The sequence below is a fragment of the Bubalus bubalis genome, chromosome 6 (assembly GCF_019923935.1).
Source record: "Bubalus bubalis isolate 160015118507 breed Murrah chromosome 6, NDDB_SH_1, whole genome shotgun sequence".
In the NCBI taxonomy this organism is placed as follows: Eukaryota; Metazoa; Chordata; class Mammalia; order Artiodactyla; family Bovidae; genus Bubalus; species Bubalus bubalis.
In genome coordinates this window covers 99,749,904-99,768,947 of record NC_059162.1, presented here as the reverse complement: position 1 = coordinate 99,768,947, position 19,044 = coordinate 99,749,904, and the positions used below count along the sequence as shown (strand labels likewise).

General features: G+C 54.5%; 1 protein-coding gene across 9 annotated transcripts in view; it reads left to right on the top strand.

Moving 5' to 3' along the window:
* The window catches only part of MAST2 (microtubule associated serine/threonine kinase 2), a 211,437-nt gene extending 195,764 nt beyond the window's left edge, over positions 1 to 15,673 (top strand). For 7 of the 9 annotated variants that reach the window (XM_044945063.2, XM_025288817.3, XM_044945068.2 and 4 more), the window contains 19 exons: positions 729 to 830; positions 3,102 to 3,234; positions 4,026 to 4,087; positions 4,341 to 4,426; positions 4,865 to 5,073; positions 6,082 to 6,220; positions 8,113 to 8,245; positions 8,984 to 9,149; positions 9,726 to 9,827; positions 10,049 to 10,171; positions 10,343 to 10,452; positions 10,804 to 10,958; positions 11,156 to 11,436; positions 11,535 to 11,732; positions 12,351 to 12,577; positions 12,791 to 12,913; positions 13,329 to 13,465; positions 13,600 to 13,793; positions 14,094 to 15,673. In XM_044945063.2, coding sequence (XP_044800998.2) covers positions 729 to 830; positions 3,102 to 3,234; positions 4,026 to 4,087; positions 4,341 to 4,426; positions 4,865 to 5,073; positions 6,082 to 6,220; positions 8,113 to 8,245; positions 8,984 to 9,149; positions 9,726 to 9,827; positions 10,049 to 10,171; positions 10,343 to 10,452; positions 10,804 to 10,958; positions 11,156 to 11,436; positions 11,535 to 11,732; positions 12,351 to 12,577; positions 12,791 to 12,913; positions 13,329 to 13,465; positions 13,600 to 13,793; positions 14,094 to 15,616 — 4,203 coding nt within the window. In that variant the 3' untranslated portion in view covers positions 15,617 to 15,673. The remainder of the gene's footprint in view (positions 1 to 728; positions 831 to 3,101; positions 3,235 to 4,025; positions 4,088 to 4,340; positions 4,427 to 4,864; positions 5,074 to 6,081; positions 6,221 to 8,112; positions 8,246 to 8,983; positions 9,150 to 9,725; positions 9,828 to 10,048; positions 10,172 to 10,342; positions 10,453 to 10,803; positions 10,959 to 11,155; positions 11,437 to 11,534; positions 11,733 to 12,350; positions 12,578 to 12,790; positions 12,914 to 13,328; positions 13,466 to 13,599; positions 13,794 to 14,093) is intronic. The other 2 variants (XM_044945064.2, XM_044945062.2) reach the window with 1 other exon arrangement.
* Positions 15,674 to 19,044: the final 3,371 nt, after the last annotated feature.

The window sequence follows — 19,044 nt, the reverse complement described above, 5'->3', positions numbered from 1 at the left end:
CTGGTAGGCTACAGTCCATGGGATTGCAAGAGTCACGACTTAGCAATTTAACTACTACTAACTACTACTACCTATCCTTACCTAAACTGCATATCTCTTTATATTATCTGTTTCATTTAGGGGTTCACTGAAATTTCCCTAAAATTGGAGCTGCAGTTACCATCTATTCCTGCCTCATGCACCCCTCAGGGCTGCTCTCAGATGGCCCAGTCTGTCCATTTCCCTACATTCTTACTTCCTTGATTTATGCCTTTTTCATCTTCACTATTGCCATAGCCTGCTGGTGGGTTTTCCTCCTTTTAGACTTGCCCTCTTTCATGCACCATCCCCACTACAGCCAGAGCCGCCTCTCTGAAGTCCCTGCTGCTCGCATCACTCTCCTGCTTTGAGGTCTTTCTATTCCTTACAGTCTGTCTGTGGTGAAAGCATCAGTGAAGGCTCCATTGAGAGCTGCCTCTTGAGCTGGGGTCTGGTAGGTAAGTGAAGCCTGCTGGATGGAGAAGCAGGTAAAGTGGTGTGTCCGTGTGACATTCCTGTGTCATGCAGTGTTCACCAGCTCACGTGGCTCCTGCTCATGGCCCACTGACCTCCTCTAAGGTCTCTGCTTTGCAGAACTCTCTGTACTACAAAGCGCTTCTCCCCAGAGTCGGCTCTGTTCAGGCTGGTCCTGCTTCGCTCCACCACGCTGGGCCGGCACATCACTCAAGCTACCTTTGTCTTCTCTACAGGCTCATGAGCGCTCAGAGAGTTCAGAAGTGGCTTTTGTGATGCAGCTGGTGAAAAAGCTGATGATTGTCATTGCCCGCCCTGCTCGTCTCCTGGAATGCCTGGTGAGTGGGCTCTGGGAAGGTTGGGGGGTGGTGGTGGCTGGAGGGGTGGGAATAGGGACTGCAGAGGAAGTATTCTGCTAACAGCAGAACTGTGGGGGCACCCGCTGCCATTTCTGCTGCTGAAGTCCCTATTTAAATATGATGTGCGAGCACTGGGGACCAAATGAGTCCCTGAGGAAACATGGACACCTCTGAGGAGAGTGGTGGGGAGAGGTTTCATCTGCCCACCCCACACTGAGCAGGCCCAGGTTAGTGGGGGCCCCCGGGCTAAGGAGCACAGGCCAGTTTTGTTTGCACAAGTTGAGTCCACCCTTCATTTGATCATTCAGTGACACTTTACTGAATGCCTCCTTCATTCTAGACACTGGAGATACAGGTATAAATAAAGCAGAGTCCTGATCCCATAATGCCTCCTCTGCAGCAGGGTTAGAATTCATCTTGAATGCCTTAGGTATGAAGCCTGAAGATGTGCAAGTAATAGTTATGATATTGGCGAAGTGTTGTGAAGGGGAAAATCCAAGGTGCAGTGGGAACATGGGGAAGGACGTGCTTCTCAGGATGGACAGGAATGAATGTTGAGTGAAGGCCCCCTGGGGAACGTGAAGCTTCGTCAGTGACTTGAAGGATAACTGAGTTTACCAGGAGAGAGCTGTCAGAAAGGACATTTGATGGAGTGTGGGTGTGTCTGAAGAGCTGGTGAGGGAAAAACTTGGGAGTTGGATCATGACAGGACCATGAAGGGTGCGGGTTCTTGGTTCAGGAGTTTGTGTTTATCCGTAAGGCCACTGGGAGCCATCAGGAAGTTTAAGTAAGAATGTGACATGGTCAGATTTACTTTTTATAACTAACTTTGTAAAGGTATGATTTACATACAATAAAATATATCCTATTTGGTTATACAGTTCAGTGAGTTTTAACAAATCTACACCTGTCTAGTCACTGCCACAGTTGAGATGGAAGATATTTCTCTCACCTCAGAAAATTCCCTTGTGCCCCTTTGCAATCAGCCCCTTTCCCCTCCCCACCTCGCCTCCCACTCCAGACAGCCACCTATCTGCTCTTTCACTGTGGTTAAGTTTGCCTTTTATACAGTTTCATATAAATTAAATCATGCAGTATGTTCTGACTTCTTTAACTCAGCATAATTTTGTAGCAATTCATACATACTATTGCATGCAGCAGTAATTGGTTCCTTTTTATTTCTGAGTAATACTCCATGAGATTTACTCCTGAGAAAGATACCTATGGGCACAACATGGATAGTGAACTGGGGGAGAAGGCAGGATGAGCCAGGGACAGTGGGGCAGAGGCTGTTAACACAGTTCATGTGAGAGAGGCGCGCCATGAACTAGGACGGTGGTAGAGACCAGATAAGGAGATTTGGGTGGAGGGGAGTTTATGAAGTAGGCATTCTGACTAGACAGGGATGGAGGAAGAAGCAGGTAATAGAATTTCCCAGTCTGGCTTAGATTTTACCCAAATAGGTGGTGGTGGTGTTTTCTAAACCCCTGAGACCAGAGGTAAAGAAAAGCAGTGGAGGCTGGGGTTGTGGTGACCAGAGGGCTGCTCCTGCAACATGAAGTCTGTGGTTAAACAGGGGCTGGCAGTTAAGTCTAGTCTTGTGCAATGGTTTTGTCTTTCTCCCTACCTCTGTGGCCATGGTCAAATCCATGCATCTCTGTGAGACTTGACTTCCTCCCCAAGATCACAGAGGTATTATCAGGGCTTAGTGCCGAGTGTGACACTTAGTAGGCACTCAGTCAGTGAGGCCCTCATTATTCTGTGCTCTGGGCAGACAAAGACTTCTGTGCTGTGTCCATATGGCTCTCTAGACCCCAGGACACAGGGGTTGCTCAGTAGATGCCTGACAGCATGGGTGTGTACCACCAGGGCTGTGAAGTGTGATTGAAGGTGGCCAGGACTGCCCCTCTGCACTAGGTATGGGAAGACGCCGACAATGCTGTGTCTGGCTGGCACAAGGCTTTGGACCAGGCAGATAGGCAGAGCTCTCTTGAAACTGAAAGCTCTGAGTTGTCTTGCTGTAGAAGACAGCAGATGTTTAGGATGTTCAATCTGGAGGTGACCTTTAAGATAGCTTTGTCCCCATTGGTCCCTGACTCATGATGTTTCTGGGGATTCTGGGGTAGGGGTGTCCATCACAAAGAGGAAGTCTTCCTATTCCTCCTGCTCTGGGTAAATGCCTTAAAACCATAAAGGCCAGCAGCCTTCGCTTGTAGGTCTCACCACTGACTACCTCTCTCCCCGGTACAGGAGTTTGACCCTGAAGAGTTCTACCACCTGTTAGAAGCAGCTGAGGGCCACGCCAAAGAGGGACAAGGGATTAAATGTGACATTCCCCGCTACATCGTTAGCCAACTGGGCCTCACACGGGATCCCCTAGAGGGTGAGCATGCAGCCTCGTGGCTGCAAAGAGGCCCCACAGCCTACACGCTCTAACAGCAGAGAAACCACTGGGAGAAGAGGGTTAGCTGGACAGGGACACAACACAGCCTCAGAGGCCCGAGGGCTGCAGGAAAACCCTGTGTTCTGTGTCATAAAAGAGCCACTCCTTCGAGATAGTCCACATCTGCCTTCTGACACCCAAGCGGGGCTGTCTTGGGCGCACCTGGGTTGGATTTAGATCCTAAAGGTCAAAAGAGGTCAACACAAGGACCACAATCACATTTTCAGAAACGGTCACCTCGTCTGCATGCTTGCCTCTCCTGCAGCCACCTTACAGGTCCCCTTGTGTCTTTGGGGTGGTCCCGACTCTGGGCTTCACGCTGAGCCCCTCGTAAAGGTGGGCGTCTGAGTCCCTTGTCTCTAGTCGCCCCGCCCCTGCCTTTCCTGCTTCCCGGCCTCACCCAGCAGAGCAGAGTCTTGGCAGCAGGACAGGGGCCGGCTACCAGCTTCAGGCCTGTTTTCAGCTATTGTCCCGAGTTTGAGGGAAGCTTTATAGCATTTTCCAGGCCTTTTGAATGGCACTGGACTCAGATACGAGTGGCAATGTTATTTGGCAAACAAGTCCAAAAGCTGTGACTCCACTACAGTCAGAGCCACAAGACCGCCTCCCAGACCCACGCAGGAAGCGTTTATGGCTCCCCTGCACGCGTCTGTCCTCTGGCGTGAGCGGGCGGCCGAGAGGCCTGAGGCTGCCGCGCACACTTTTGTCTTGTGTCCTTGCTTTGTTTCTAGAAATGGCCCAGTTGAGCAGCTATGACAGTCCTGATACTCCGGAGACAGATGATTCAGTCGAGGTAAAGACTCTGAGCTCTTGCCTCAACCCTGGGGCCTGGGCCCTGTGAAGCGCGGGCTGTGGGTTCTCTCAGAGACTGTCTACAGGAGGGCCAGTGGAGAGGGTGGTTGCTGCGCGGTCTGAGGGCTGTTCAGCTCTGGGAGGAGTGGGGAGGATCCGGCAGGGCTGAGCGGGGCAGACACTGGGGCAAGCCTCCTCAGGTGTGCGCACTCTGACGAGCATGCCTGCCCCTTGCCTTTTCCCTTGTCTTCCAGGGCCGTGGGGCATCTCTGACATCGAAAAAGACACCCTCTGAGGAGGACTTCGAAACCATTAAGCTCATCAGCAATGGCGCCTATGGGTAAAGGCAGGGGTCGGGTGTGGCAGGGACTAGAGCTCAGTTGGCCCGTGGGCTCTTCTTTCTGGAAGTGAGTGGTACCTGGTCCTCTGGGCAGCAGGACTGTCCCTCAGGATGGCCCTTCTCCCTCCCTGAAGCCTCCTAGAGAGACGATAGTGCAGTTCCCTCTGACAGCTGAGCGTGGTGCCTTTCCTGGGCAAGAGCCCCTCTTCCCTTGGGGGCACTCCTCCTCTTATGAGCTCTGAGGAGGGGTTGAGCTGTGTCCTCAGGAACTTGACGAGCTCCCAGGGCAGGCCCTCGTGTCCTTCTCACTGTTGAGCACCACCTGCCCCGCTGTTCCATACACCAATAAGGTGTGAGAGGAGTCAGTTTGACCCCCAGGCGCGCAGTGGCGGAGGGCATGGCCAAGGGCCGTGCGGAACAGACGGGCTTTGCTTCCAGGGCCGTGTTCCTGGTGCGGCACAAGTCCACCCGGCAGCGCTTTGCCATGAAGAAGATCAACAAGCAGAACCTGATCCTGCGGAACCAGATCCAGCAGGCCTTCGTGGAGCGGGACATCCTGACTTTTGCTGAGAACCCCTTTGTGGTCAGCATGTTCTGCTCCTTTGAAACCAAGCGCCACCTGTGCATGGTGATGGAGTATGTGGAAGGTATGGGGGGCAGGTGGCCTGCCCTAGGGGCCAAGGCACAGTCAGAGACAGCCCTGATCAAGGCCCAGCAGCTTTGTGTGGCTGTGGTGTTTCAGGGCCCAGCTTCCCCACCTGTCCTTGGCCCTGGTTTCTGCTTTAGGATCGTAGAGACCATTTGGCCATGGCAGGCACCAGGTGCCGTGCCTCTCCCAGGAAGAGGCTTCTGGAGCTGGAGCTGCCATGAGGCTGCCCATGTCAGGCACAGAAAGAGGCATTCTGGGACGGGGTATATGTCCCTCAGCTGTAAAACCTATGCCCAATGCCTGCACAGCCCATAGCCTGCTGGCACCACACAGGGCTGAGGAGGTAGCAGAGCCACCCACGCCCAGGGTCAGTCACTGGGAGGATTGCATCTGGGCCCTTGGGAGAAAGGCAGGCTGCCACCCCGACAGATGGCTTTAGAGGGCACCCCTTAAAGAGCATGCAGCGTGCTCAGGGTGGCACAGAAGAGCATGGTGGAGCACAGCTTCTCCGGTGGCCTTCCCTCTCCTTTCGTCAAGGGCTGTGCACAGCTTCCAAATATGCCTAAGTCTTGAAGTTGGGAACAACACTCCCCTTTTAATTCCTTGGGTATGTGCTGGGAGTTTACAATGTTACTTTACTCAAAACTAAAGGACAGCCAATGGGAAGGAAATAACACATGCTGAAATATCAGCCAGACATGTTTACAATAAACAGGATTCCCACCCAAAAATAACTTAGTCCTGTCCCAACAAGTCAACTTACAGGCATAGAGGCCTGGGTTCCTTCCTTCTTTGGCCTGAACAGTGGCCTTGACCGTCCCCAGCCGACTCCTCTTGCTCCTGCTCCAGTCTACAGTCTGTCTCCCACCCACACCAGCAGCAGGGGTGCTAGAATCACCGTCTCTAGCGCCAGGGAGTTTGATGAGGCCATCTCCTCTGGGGCCTCTGACACCATCTGGAGCAGGGCATTGGCTCCCTGCTTCATGGTGGCCTGGGCTTGTTGCAGGAGGAGACTGTGCCACGCTGCTGAAGAACATCGGGGCCCTGCCTGTGGACATGGTGCGCCTGTACTTTGCAGAAACCGTGCTAGCCCTGGAGTACTTACACAATTACGGCATCGTGCACCGCGACCTCAAGCCTGACAAGTATGCCCACTCTTCGAGTCCCTTGTTTAGGGTCTCCCACTTGGGTCTCAAGATAAATGAAGGCAGACACAGCATGTTTGAATCTATCCCAAATGGCTAGTCATGTGGGTGTGCGCCCAGGCTTGGTACTCTAACCCCTGACTCTCCCCAGATGCAAAGAACATTGACAGCAAGGTCCAGCAGGGGCATTGTAAAGCTTTGGTGACATCAAAGAATCACTGAGGAGCTCTACCCAAGAACCCAAGCAGAAGCAAAAGAATCCACACATCTAGTAGATGGCAGAGCAAGTGGCCTGGCATTTACTGACATGTGCTCTCTGTCAAGCACTGTATTCTTATCTCTAGTCTATAGAGCTTAAGTCCTGTGTGGGCGACTCTCATGCTGAGGAGCAGGATATACAAAGACACACACAGGTGTGAGGAACTACAAATAGTACAGTGTGGCTGAAGCTGAGATTGTTAGTTTCAGTAGTGACTGAGGGGCAGGGATTGGACCATCAGGGGACCTTTTATTTAGTTTGGGTTGAGTTTTAAAGGGTCCTAGAGAATCTCTGACCCAGGGCTTCCTTGGTGGCTCAGACAGCAAAGAATCTACCTGTATTGCGGGAGACCTGGGTTCAATCCCTGGGTTGGGAAGAGCCCCTGAAGGGAAGACATGGCAACCCACTCCGATATTCTTGCCTGGAAAATCCCCATGGACAGAGGAGCCTGGCGGGCTATAGTCCATGGGGTTGCAAAGAGTCGGACACAACTGAGCAACTAAGCGCAGAATATACACAGAGAGTCTCTGAAGGGTCTGTTAACCACGGGGAGACGCACTCAGACTTTGATTTAGGTTTAGGAAGATCACTGCCCATGGAAAGAGGTGGTGAGACCACAGCAGTAGACCAGGCCCCTGGAGAAGAGTCGGGCAGGAGAAGAGAGGGATGGGGAAGTGGGAAGGAAATGGTAAGGCTGGGGTGAGAGAGCAGGCTGGGACATCTTCCACATTTGTGTCTTGAGGCTGGGGTGATAAGTCTCTGTCATGGAAAGCAGCTTTGACATTAGACAGACTGCATTCATAGAGCTTGTTAACCCTGTGAGCTCAGGTCAGTGAATTAAACCTCTTTGAGCTTCGTGTTCCTCCTCTTGGGGATAACACCTGCTTTGGTTGTGTTATTCCTCTGTAAAACCTTTCATGAGCCAGAATATTTTTATAAACAATCGTTAAAGCACTTATCACAGAGCTCAGTAGGGTAAGAGAAACACTGCTTTTCACTGAGAAGAGGACCCATTCGGAGGCATGAGCTTGTTTGGACAGGTTGAGTTCAGGGTGCCCACAGGGCTTCTGGCAGTGAGTAGGTGTGGAGCTCATAAAAGAAGTCAGGGCCAGAGATACTAGGGAGTACAGGGCTAGCAGGGCCGAAGCCTTTGGCACTAAATGAAATGGCTCAGGCAGTGTGTGTGAAGGGGAAAAGACAGTTCCCTGTGAGATCTTAGAGCCCCCAAAGTCCAGCTATAGATTTGGGATGAGATCATTGTGCCCCTTTCCCCTTCTCCCTGATTTGGGGTGTTGTGAGCCCCCCAGGTCAGAAGAGGGGGCTGGAGATGGCTGGAGCCTTAGGACAGGGCTGACTGCTTGTGGAGGAAAGCTTGTTCCTCAGCCGGCCAATACTTGCCCTCAGTGTAGAGCACAGTCGAGGACAGTAAACAGAGGTGACTTGGGGGGCGGGGGGCTGGGCAAAAGGCAGGTTAGTTGCTCGTGCCGAGTGCAGTTTTCACACTGCCAGAGCTGCTTGTTCTCTCACAGCTGCCTGTTCCCCTGTCTGAGTGGGGAAAGGGGGAGTATGCTAAAGTCAGCGCTCTTGTAAGACCAGGAGATAACTCCAGACATTTGTTTCTCTGGTTTCCCAGCCTGCTGATTACATCCATGGGTCACATCAAGCTCACTGATTTTGGCCTTTCCAAAATTGGCCTTATGAGTCTGACCACAAACTTGTACGAGGGCCACATTGAAAAGGATGCACGGGAGTTCCTGGACAAGCAGGTAAGAAGGACGGTTGAGAGCTTGGGGGTTGAATTCCAGGCCTCAGAGTAAGAATGGGGAGCCGCATGCTTCCCCTGCAGCTCAGTGTTAAGACTGAGAGCGCCTGTCTTTTCCTCCTTGTGGTTCCAGGGAGGTGTTAAGAGAGGGAGCACCTTTGGAAATAGGGTGGCCCATGAGAATCAAATGGGTAGAAAATCCAAAATCATCTTCCTCCTGGGGCTTGGGAGAAGATCAGTCTCAGGACCGTTGACACTCTCAGAGCTGACGCTAGGTCGGTCCTGAGCCTCCTGGCCTCAGTGAAGGGCAAGAGCTCTCCCAGCGCCTGTGTCCTGAGAACACAGCTCCAAGTTTCCACTGGGCTGCATCCAAAGAGTGGCCTCTGGGCGTTTCCTGATTTGACATTTCAGGTTGTGACTGTCCACAAGTCGCTGTAGTAGTCACGTGGCCATAGGGTCTGTTCTTTGGGAGGCCGGAGGGCAGAGGCCAGTTGTGGGCACCACATGCCAAGAGGGATAGAACTAGACGTTTCAGTTAATTAGGAAATACGTGAACTCACCCCACCGATAGCGCCAGCTCTGGTACCCTGGGGCTCCTGTCACTCCTGCTCATTAACCAGAGTGCGATGAGTCTTCATTCAGAGACTTTCTGCAGCAAGAAGCGGAAGCACCCCCACCCATCCAGCCACCATGCCAGGTGACTATCTCAGGATGCTGAGCCCCCCAACTTCTCTGTGCCCAGGTATGCGGGACCCCGGAGTACATTGCACCTGAGGTGATCCTGCGGCAGGGCTATGGGAAGCCAGTGGACTGGTGGGCTATGGGCATCATCCTGTACGAGTTCCTGGTGGGCTGCGTCCCTTTCTTTGGAGACACTCCAGAGGAGCTCTTTGGGCAAGTGATCAGTGGTAGGTACCATCACCCCAGCCCACTGCGGGGACAGAATCCAGATCCACAGATATGATTTTCACAAGATCTGTGAGGCTTACAAGTTCTTGCTCTGAATTCTTATGTGTGTGCTTGGTGTGCTTGCTTCAGATGTGCACGTGCACACCCTGTGTGTCACCTAGCACTTGTTCTGATCATGTTTGTGATCCCGCATATGTGCATGGGTGTACCTGTGCCGTGAGTGTGAGTTTGTGTGTGTGTGTGTGTGTGTGTGTGAGTGTACATGTGTCAGGAGTATAAAGGCAGGGTGAGCTGGAGATTAGAACAGAGGATGCCACTGCTTTTCAGTGGCTACTCTGGATCAAAGAACCAGCCGTGGTCGAGGATGTGGGAGATTCCCCCAGAAAGAGGGGAGCTTGTGCAACTTGAAGGAAGTGGGTCCCAGGAAAGGCTTTCAGGGCTCTGGGCTGGGCCCTTTATACCTCCCCATGGCATATCCTATCCTAGGACCCTCTTCTCCAGCTCCCCACTCTGCCCACGACTTCTAAGACCTTCTCTAACCCACTCCTTCCCTTGTCACCCCGATGACTCTTCAGATGAGATTGTGTGGCCTGAGGGGGACGATGCACTGCCGCCGGACGCCCAAGATCTCACCTCAAAACTGCTCCACCAGAACCCACTGGAGAGACTGGGCACAGGTGGGCCAGGCCCCAGTAAGGGAGGAGCGGGGCTGTCCATGTAACTGGGAGGTTCAGGCTTCAGGTGTGAGCAGTGCCCCTGGTTCCTGACTGCCGTGCTCCCTGTGGGCGGAAGAGGAAGATGTTGGAGCTGAGGCCTCCAAGCCCAGCCTCTCAGGAACTAGGTTCTCACTGGATGTGCTGACCTGGACTCCACCAGCCCAAACCATCCCTGTCCACAGGCAGTGCCTATGAGGTGAAGCAGCACCCATTCTTCACTGGTCTGGACTGGACAGGACTTCTTCGCCAGAAGGCTGAATTTATTCCTCAGCTGGAGTCAGAGGATGATACCAGCTACTTTGACAGTAAGGCCACTGGTGGGACAGGGAGGAGTGGGAATCCTACCTGTGCCCAGAGACACTTGTGTGCCCTAAGCTTGGTATTGGGAGTCACTTCCCCAGGCCCTCCTGAGGTCTGATAGGGTTGAAGGAGGCCAGCACCAGGGCCTCTGAAAGGCACTGCCGTGTGTGTCCCAGCCCGCTCAGAGCGATACCACCACGTGGACTCGGAGGACGAGGAGGAAGTGAGTGAGGATGGCTGCCTTGAGATTCGCCAGTTCTCGTCCTGTTCTCCAAGGTTCAGCAAGGTGCGACAGGTGCAGCCCCAGCTGGAAAACTGGGAGGAGCATACCTGTTGAGGGATGTGCTGGAGCCACCTAAGGGGGCGGGGGCTGGTGCTGACTCCAGGGAAAGAGGGGAGAGGGCCGCACCTGCACGGAGTGGATGCTTCCAGGTCTACTCAGGGCCCTGAGGTACGAGATGCCAGGGTGGCGCCAGGTCAGACCAGTGGAATGCCTGTTTCTTTGAATGTTCTTCAGCTGTGTGCAGGGGGAGGAAAGGGGAGAATTAGCTCCAGTTCCTGGGCTTCAGGCGCCAGGGATCCTTTGTGGCCCGTGGTGTGGTGGTTGGGCATCCCAGCAGGTGTCTTGTGCCCACAGGTGTACAGCAGCATGGAGCGGCTCTCGCTGCTCGAGGAGCGCCGGACGCCACCTCCTACCAAGCGCAGCCTGAGTGAGGAGAAGGAGGACCGCACGGACGGCCTGGCGGGGCTGAGGGGCCGAGAGCGGAGCTGGGTGATCGGCTCCCCTGAGATGTGAGTGCTCAGAGCCAGGGGTGGGCGGCACGGCCATCCGTGGGGCCGTCACCGATGATGGGGAAGGACGTGATGCCGTGAGGGGCCTTCGCACGTGCGGCTCCCGGAGGGAGGTTCTGTGAGCCGAGCCCCCGAGGAGGCCTGGGCTGGAGGAGGGAGGCCGCCGGGCCCTCCACCCTCGGCCTCGTGTCTCCCAGATTACGGAAGCGGCTGTCGGTGTCTGAGTCGTCCCACACGGAGAGCGATTCCAGCCCTCCACTCACCGTGCGGCGCCACTGCTCAGGCCTCCTGGACATGCCTCGCTTCCCGGAGAGCACTGAGGAGGCTGTTGGCGCTCCCAGGAGGCAGCAGCAGGAGGGTGCATGGCTTCTGACCCCGTCTGGAGAGGGGGCGTCTGGGCCTGCCCTGGAACGGCAGGCCGAGCGGCGGCTGAAGCTGGATGAGGAGCCTGCTGGCCAGAGCAGCGCCCCCAGCCCAGGTGCGCCCCGCGAGTGGAGGGCCTGGCTGGGGTGCTGCGGGGGGCCCGGAGTGGAGGCTCAGCTGCACAGTGGGCCCCATTGCTCACTTGGTCCACAGCCATGGAGACCCGAGGAGGCCGCGGAACCCCACAGCTGGCGGAGGGAGCCACAGCCAAGGCCATCAGCGACCTGGCGGTGCGCAGGGCCCGCCACCGGCTGCTCTCTGGGGACTCCATAGAAAAGCGCACCGCTCGCCCCATCAACAAAGTGATCAAGTCCGCCTCAGCCACAGCCCTGTCCCTTCTCATTCCTGCTGGTGAGGCCCCCGGGGAGTGAAGATCAGGATTCATAGCAAGGGCCTTGGCCTCTCTGTGGGCCTGTAGCCAGGGGTCTGCCCCCAGCAGGGGTGTCTGTATGTTGTGTTGAGGAGCAGGTGTCCGAAAGAATGCGTGTCACTGCTGTCCGTTTGTTAAGGGAGTATCAGTCTCAGGTTGTGTGTGTGCACCAGAAGGCAGATAGCACTGTGTGGCAAGTGCAGGCTCCAAGGCAGAGAGCTTACGTTCAGATCCTGGCTCCATCTCTAAAGGGCCTTTGATCTTGAGGAAGTTGCTTAACTCCTTTGAGCTTCAAATTCCTCATCAAAAAATGTGAATATCCATAATGGTAGCTCATAGGATAATTGTGACATTTAAGAATGAAGCACTTGTATGGTCCCTAGTATATATAAGTAAGCGCTCAGTAAATGCTTGCTGCCATTTTCCATCACCTCCTGGGTCTATGAGGGTCTGGGCACATGAGGGGGCCTTGCTGCTCGGAGGCTGTGGGGAAAACAGGGCTGGAGGCAGGCTCTGTGACTAGAGCTGTGTGGGAGCAACAGCCCAGATGGGCCGGGCTCAAGGGTGGACCTGCTAAGTCCCAGCTTCTCCTTCTCCAGAGCACCACTCCTGCTCTCCACTGGCCAGCCCCATGTCCCCACATTCCCAGTCATCCAACCCATCATCCAGGGACTCTTCTCCAAGCAGGGACTTCCTGCCAGCCCTCAGCAGCTCACGGCCCCCCATTGTCATCCACCGAGCCGGCAAGAAGTATGGCTTCACCCTACGAGCCATCCGTGTCTACATGGGTGACTCAGATGTCTACACCGTGCACCACATGGTGTGGGTATGTCGGGCCATCCAGACCTGTTGTCCCCCAACTTTATCACTCCTCTTCCTTCCTCTTACTAGTGCCTGTCTGTCCCTGTTTCTGTCCCTGCCCACACCACCCTCCAGGGTCAAAGGGTGGGGCGGAGAGGGGTCACAGCTCGATGAGCAGAAGTAGGCCCACCCTTCATGCTCAGGCTCCAGACTGAGGACTGTTCTCTCCCCGGCACAGCACGTGGAGGACGGAGGTCCAGCCAGTGAGGCAGGGCTGCGTCAGGGGGACCTCATCACGCACGTCAACGGGGAGCCTGTGCATGGGCTGGTGCACACGGAGGTGGTGGAGCTGATCCTGAAGGTCAGTGCTGGGTGTGCCGCCTGCAACCCCTGCGTGACCCCAGCCTTGAGTCTGACTAGCCTTGGGGGAGGGGCACACGCACAGCTGGCACTTAAGATAGGTGCCCATACACACGGGAGTGGCTGGAGCAGAGGGTTTTCACTGGAAGGTGACACCCTCCTTGATCAAGGCGGGGATCCTGCCGAGCTGTGGAATGGAGGACAGGCCTGTGAGCCTCTTCTCTCCTTTCCCAACCCTGAGCCACTCGGGCTCCAGTGGAGCTGTTTCCTGCTCTGTGAAGAGGGGAGGCGGTCCCTGTTTCAGACCTGGTGCTGCAGAGGCAGAAGCTCAGGCTGTGGACAGCCATGCCAGGAGTGAGGAACCGGGGCAGGAACATGGCCACGGCCTTAGCCTGGGCGCATGCTCTGTTCCCCAGAGTGGAAACAAGGTGTCTATTTCAACAACTCCCCTGGAGAACACGTCCATTAAGGTGGGGCCCGCTCGGAAAGGCAGCTACAAGGCCAAGATGGCCCGAAGGAGCAAGCGGAGCCGGGGCAAGGATGGGCAAGAAAGGTGAGCCAGACTCAGCCACGGGGGTCCGCTCTGAGCCACGCCAGGGCCGGTGTGTGCCGGGGACCCCAGCCCCGGACCCAGTGTGTGCTGTGCCCCGGTCAGAGCTCAGACCACCTCTGACCTCGTCTCTGCAGCAGAAAAAGGAGCTCCCTGTTCCGGAAGATCACCAAGCAGGCATCCCTGCTCCACACCAGCCGCAGCCTTTCTTCCCTTAACCGCTCCCTGTCGTCCGGCGAGAGTGGGCCAGGCTCGCCCACACACAGCCACAGCCTTTCTCCCCGCTCTCCCACGCAGGGCTACCGGGTGACCCCTGAAGCCGTGCACTCAGGTATGGAGGGTTCCCCGCAAGTCACAGAGCAGCCCCTTGGAGGTGGCAGAGTCCTGGGCCCTCTGTGCATCTCACCCGTCCCTCTCCAAGGCTCTTGCTCAGCCCACCCCTAGCAGATCCAGCAGTCCTGGGGAGGAGGTGACAGGCGAGGGATGACCTCATGTCTGTAGCCCGAGCTCTGGTTTCCTGGTGGGTCACCTTGATGATCTGGGACATTCCAGGGCGAAGCCCTGTTTTTCCCCTCAGTCACTTCTAAGAGCTAACTTCTCTACCTCTGTGTGTGTGTCTGTCTGTGCAAAGTGGGGGGGAATTCATCACAGAGCAGCTCCCCCAGCTCCAGCGTGCCCAGTTCTCCCGCCGGCTCTGGGCACACACGGCCGAGCTCCCTCCACGGTCTGGCGCCCAAGCTCCAACGCCAGTACCGCTCTCCACGGCGCAAGTCGGCAGGCAGCATCCCACTGTCACCACTGGCCCACACCCCTTCACCACCGCCAGCGGCTTCGCCTCAGCGTTCCCCATCACCTCTGTCTGGCCACGGGGCCCAGGCCTTCCCCACCAAGCTCCACTTGTCGCCTCCCCTAGGCCGGCAACTCTCACGGCCCAAGAGCGCAGAGCCGCCCCGCTCACCACTACTTAAGAGGGTGCAGTCAGCTGAAAAACTGGCGGCTGCACTGGCTGCTTCTGAGAAGAAGCTCGCCACTTCTCGAAAACAGAGCCTTGATCTGCCCCACCCCGAGCTAAAGAAGGAATTGACGCCCAGAGAAGTCAGCTCTCTGGAGGTAGTTGGGACCAGGAGTGTGCTGTCTGGAAAGGGGGCGCTGCCAGGGAAAGGGGTGTTGCAGGCTGCTCCCTCACGGGCCCTAGGGACCCTCCGCCAGGACAGGGCTGAACGGCGAGAGTCGCTGCAGAAGCAGGAAGCCATCCGGGAGGTTGACTCTTCGGAAGATGACACTGATGAGGGGCCTGAGAACAGCCAAGGTGTTCAGGAGCCAAGCTTGGTACCCCACCGAGAAGGGGGCCAGGATCCACCCCTCAGAGGAGCAGGAGCGGGTGAGGAAGAGGATGCCTTCTTGCCCAGGGATCTCAGGGGACAGGGCCCAGTGGTCCCAGGCCTACTGACAGGGATCACACTGGGATCTCCCAGAATGGAAGGCCCTGGTGTCCCCCAGAAGAAGCTTGGGATCCTACAGGCTTTTGAAGAGGGTTCCAGCTCCTCGTCCTCAGCCCCCAACCTGGGGAAGGCTGGCCCCACAGACCCCATCCCCGCTGAAGGCTGCTGGAAGGCCCGGCAGCTCCACACCCAGGCACTGACAGCACTTTGTCCAAGCTCTTCAGGACTCATCCCTGCCAGTTGCTCCAGTGCCTCCACCCCTGGAGAGCTGGGCCCATGGTCCTGGAAATTCCTCTTCAAGGGCCCTGACAGGGCATACCCAACCGGAAAGGCAGCAATGGAAGATGGGCCAGCCAGGTCCCAAGATTTGGAAACTACAACTCCAGGCCACCCTGCAAACCTGTCCCCCAGACAGGAGGGGAAGTCATGGCCACCCAGTGCCCCTGGGCTGGCCCATCCACCTTGTGAGGTTCCCAGCCAGAGCTGGCTATGGGAGTCTGAGTGTGCACAGAGAGAGAAAGAGGAGCCAGCGCTGGGCATCACCAAAGTGCCTGATGCCTCAGGTGACAGGAGGCAGGACATTCCATGCAAGAGCTGCCCCTTCACCCCAGAGCCTGGGCCCAGCCTGCTCCAGAAGGGCCGAGACCCAGGGGGCCCTCAGGAGCATCAGGACTTGGCATTGTCACCTGATGAGCTTTTGAAGCAAACATAGAACTTGTTTGCCATTTCTTGCACTCGGTCCTGTGTAATAACACGCTCTTGGAAACTATCTTTATGTCTTTTGCTTGCTTCTTTCTTTCAGTCAATACAAATGTAACATAAGGTCCTCTGGTGCTGAGAATATGATGGTGATTGAGACAGTTCCCACTGTCCTGGGAGCCTAAGCCAGCGAGGCGTCCCAGACACTGTGGGGTCTGAGCTCAAACCTGAAGGATAGATGATAGGTAGTAACTTGCTAGAAGAGTGAGGATTTAGTGTGAGAAAGAATGTCCAGAGAAAGCACACAGCATTAGCCATACACCTGGTACATTCAAAGAACTAAAAATAATTCAAACTGGTATTGAGTCTAGTGAGTTAGGCTAGGGCCATATCTCAGAGTCTACTAGGAATTTAGACTTTCTCTAGGTGATGGGGAACCAGTGGCTGTAAATACTCCTGCTTTCTAGAGAAGGGAACTCAGGTTTTTCAGACATTAACATGGGTAAGGTCATACAGCTTGGGCAGAGCTAATATTAGAATCTAGGTCCTCTTGACTCTAGAAGCCATATTTATCTCATTTGGAGTGCCTCTTAGCTAGTAAATGAAGAAAAAGAGGTAGAGGGAGGTGAAGCGTTGAACTTGGGCTGTCCTTGGGGTACTCGTGGGTCATCCAGAAGGTTGGGTGCGTGTGTCTGGAGTTCAGCAGGAAACCTAGACTGAAGTAGAAACCAGTGCCGTCAGTGTAGCAGTGGTCATGTACTAGCATTTAAGGCAAAGAAAGACTGAGAGGAAGCAGCCAGAGGAGGCATAAAACCCAAAAGCAAAGAGTTTTTAAATGGAAGAAGTTATTTGGTGAAATGCGGACAGAGAACTGCCTTTGGATTAAGTCACAAACCCTTGATGTTTGCCGCCCGTGAGCCCTTCCTGGGCATCATCAGGTAGGCCTCAGCACTGGAGATGGACCCTGCTGATCTGAGCAGCCGCCATGGGTAGAATGCACTTGGTGAGTGGCTGGTGTGGACGGGAGGACGAGGATGGAGTCGAGATGGCATCACAGGAGCAGGGTAGGGCCGTGGGGGAGTGCCTCCATAGTGACAGAGGACTTGCCAGACTGCTGTCTTCCCCTAACTGTTCCACAATCCAATACCTAGGTCGGAAGGAGAGGCCTAGAGGCAGGAAAATGTCTCTGGGTACTGGCTGGGCTCATCACCCGTTCTGCAGGTCTTTGTCTCCCAGCATGGGGAAGGCTGTGGTCACCAGAGGGCGCACTCTGCCTGCGGTGGCAGATAGCTGGTCCCTCAGCCTTCCGGGCCCCTCACTCCCTCCTTCCCTCAGTCATGCAGTGATGGCAGATCCTTGGCCAGCCAGTCTAGGACACTGGGAACACAGGAAACTAGTTGCCTGTGGCAGCCCTCCCGTGTAGGTCAGGATCTGGTTAGACGCATCATACCATGGGTGGAGGAGGGGCAGCACATCTTGCAGCAGTTCATGGGAGAGAACTGCGCCCAACCCAGGAGGCTGGAAATGGGGGAAGGAAGGGGTCTGGGGTGATTGGGCACAGAGGTGCTAAGCATCCTGTAATGCTTAGGAAACTGCCCCAAGTACCAGCGGTGCTCCCCTTGAGAAACACTGCCAGATTAGCCCGACAGAAATGAGGAGCTTCTGGAAGGTAATTGCAGGGAAGTGGTATAATCATATTTAGGTTTTAGGACTCGCTGGCTGCAATGTAGAGAGGTTCAGGGCTGGGGGTAAGTGAACCAGGGAGAAAATCATATAGTAACCCCTTCCAGTGTTCTGGACCAGGATGCCAACAGTGAGGAAGGTCCCCAGAGGGAAGGGGCGTGTAGGGAGCCAGGTGCATAGACAGACCTGGCTGCCATCAGCCAGGAGATAATTAAATCCACAAGAGTAGAAAGGGACTGTACAGAAGACCTGTGCAGGAGGAAGAGGTCCAAACCCTTGGGGTTAGCTGAGGAGGGAGCCAAATGAACAGAGACCCAGAACTCAGGAGAAGCCAGGCTATTTTAAGAATTTTGTGCTTTAGAGCAATTGAAAGTTAATGGTTTTACACAAGTTCAGATTTGGATATCTGGGGCATGGGGGTGGGGGGCAGCTTGTTTGGTTTTTTTAGTTCCCTGGCCAGAGACTGAATCTGGGCCCCAGCGGTGGAAGTCTACATCTTAGTCCCTGGTCTGCCAGGGAACTCCCCAGATTTGTATTTTGAAAAGATGAATCTGGTTGCTATGATGAGAATGAATTTGAGGAAGCAATAATGAAAGAAGGGAAGCCTTCCAGTATTAAGGCTAGAGATGGTGAAACATTGAAGTTGGAGAGAAGCAATGCCTTTGATATTTGGAAAGTAAAACTGATACGGGTTGGTGGTGGGTTTTATGTAGACAAAAAGCAAAGGTATCAGAGATGACTACATTCCTGATCTACATAACCAGATGAAATTATGTACTTCCATTCACTGAAATATGAAATAATGAAAGAGAATCAGGCCTCAGTGGTGACCCTGCATTCAGTATTCTGAGTATGAGGTACCTCGCAACATAGTCAAGGCAGCAGAAACGAAGACGGATATAATTGGTCGAGAGATGGTAGGTGACTTCATGGAAATGGATAAAACTGCCAAGAAAAAAGCATAAGTGAGAAGGTGGCCAGAGGAAGGGAACTTCCTTGGTGGTCCAGTGATTCAGACTCCACGCTTCCAATGCAGGGGGTACAGGTTCAATCCCTGGTTGGGGAACTAAGATGTCACATGCTGCGTGGTGCAAAAATTTTATTTTAAATAGGAGCAGTCAGAGATGCAGGAGGAAAACCAGATAAATTATCATGGAGTCAGCAGCAGTTTTTCACGGAGAATGGTCGTCACAAATGCTGGTTACCAAAGACATCAAGGAGAGCAGTTTCAGATAGCAGTGGGACCTGGACTGAAAAGCTTGAGGAGGTGAGGATATAAAGACAAAAACCTAAATGTTTTTAAAAAGGTTTCCCCTGAAGAGAGAAAGGATTGAGTAGTGATTGAGCAAGTAGAGAGATACCCAACCAGCTGAGAGGAAACAATAAACTCATGGGAGATTCCTGAGAAGATGGGAGAAAAAGAGGAGTCCAAATACAGCTGGAGAGACTGGCTTTGAGGAGGAGGAGGGCTAAACAGGTGAGAGGGAGAGGAGTTATGTGGCTGTAGACCACCTACAGGTGTGGTGGTAGGAAGGGAAGGGCATTCATAGCCAAGCATATGTTTCCTCTGTGAATAAACTCCTGTGGGACATCCAAGGGGCCAGTGGCACTATCCACCCAGCAGGTGGAGTTCAGGAGAGAGGACTGGGCTGGAGATAGTCTGAGTATCCTATGCTGAGAGTGGGACGAACTCTTGGAATTAGGGGAAATTATCCATGGTTTCTAGCACTGGCCTTGAGGGTGCTCTGTAGCTAAGGA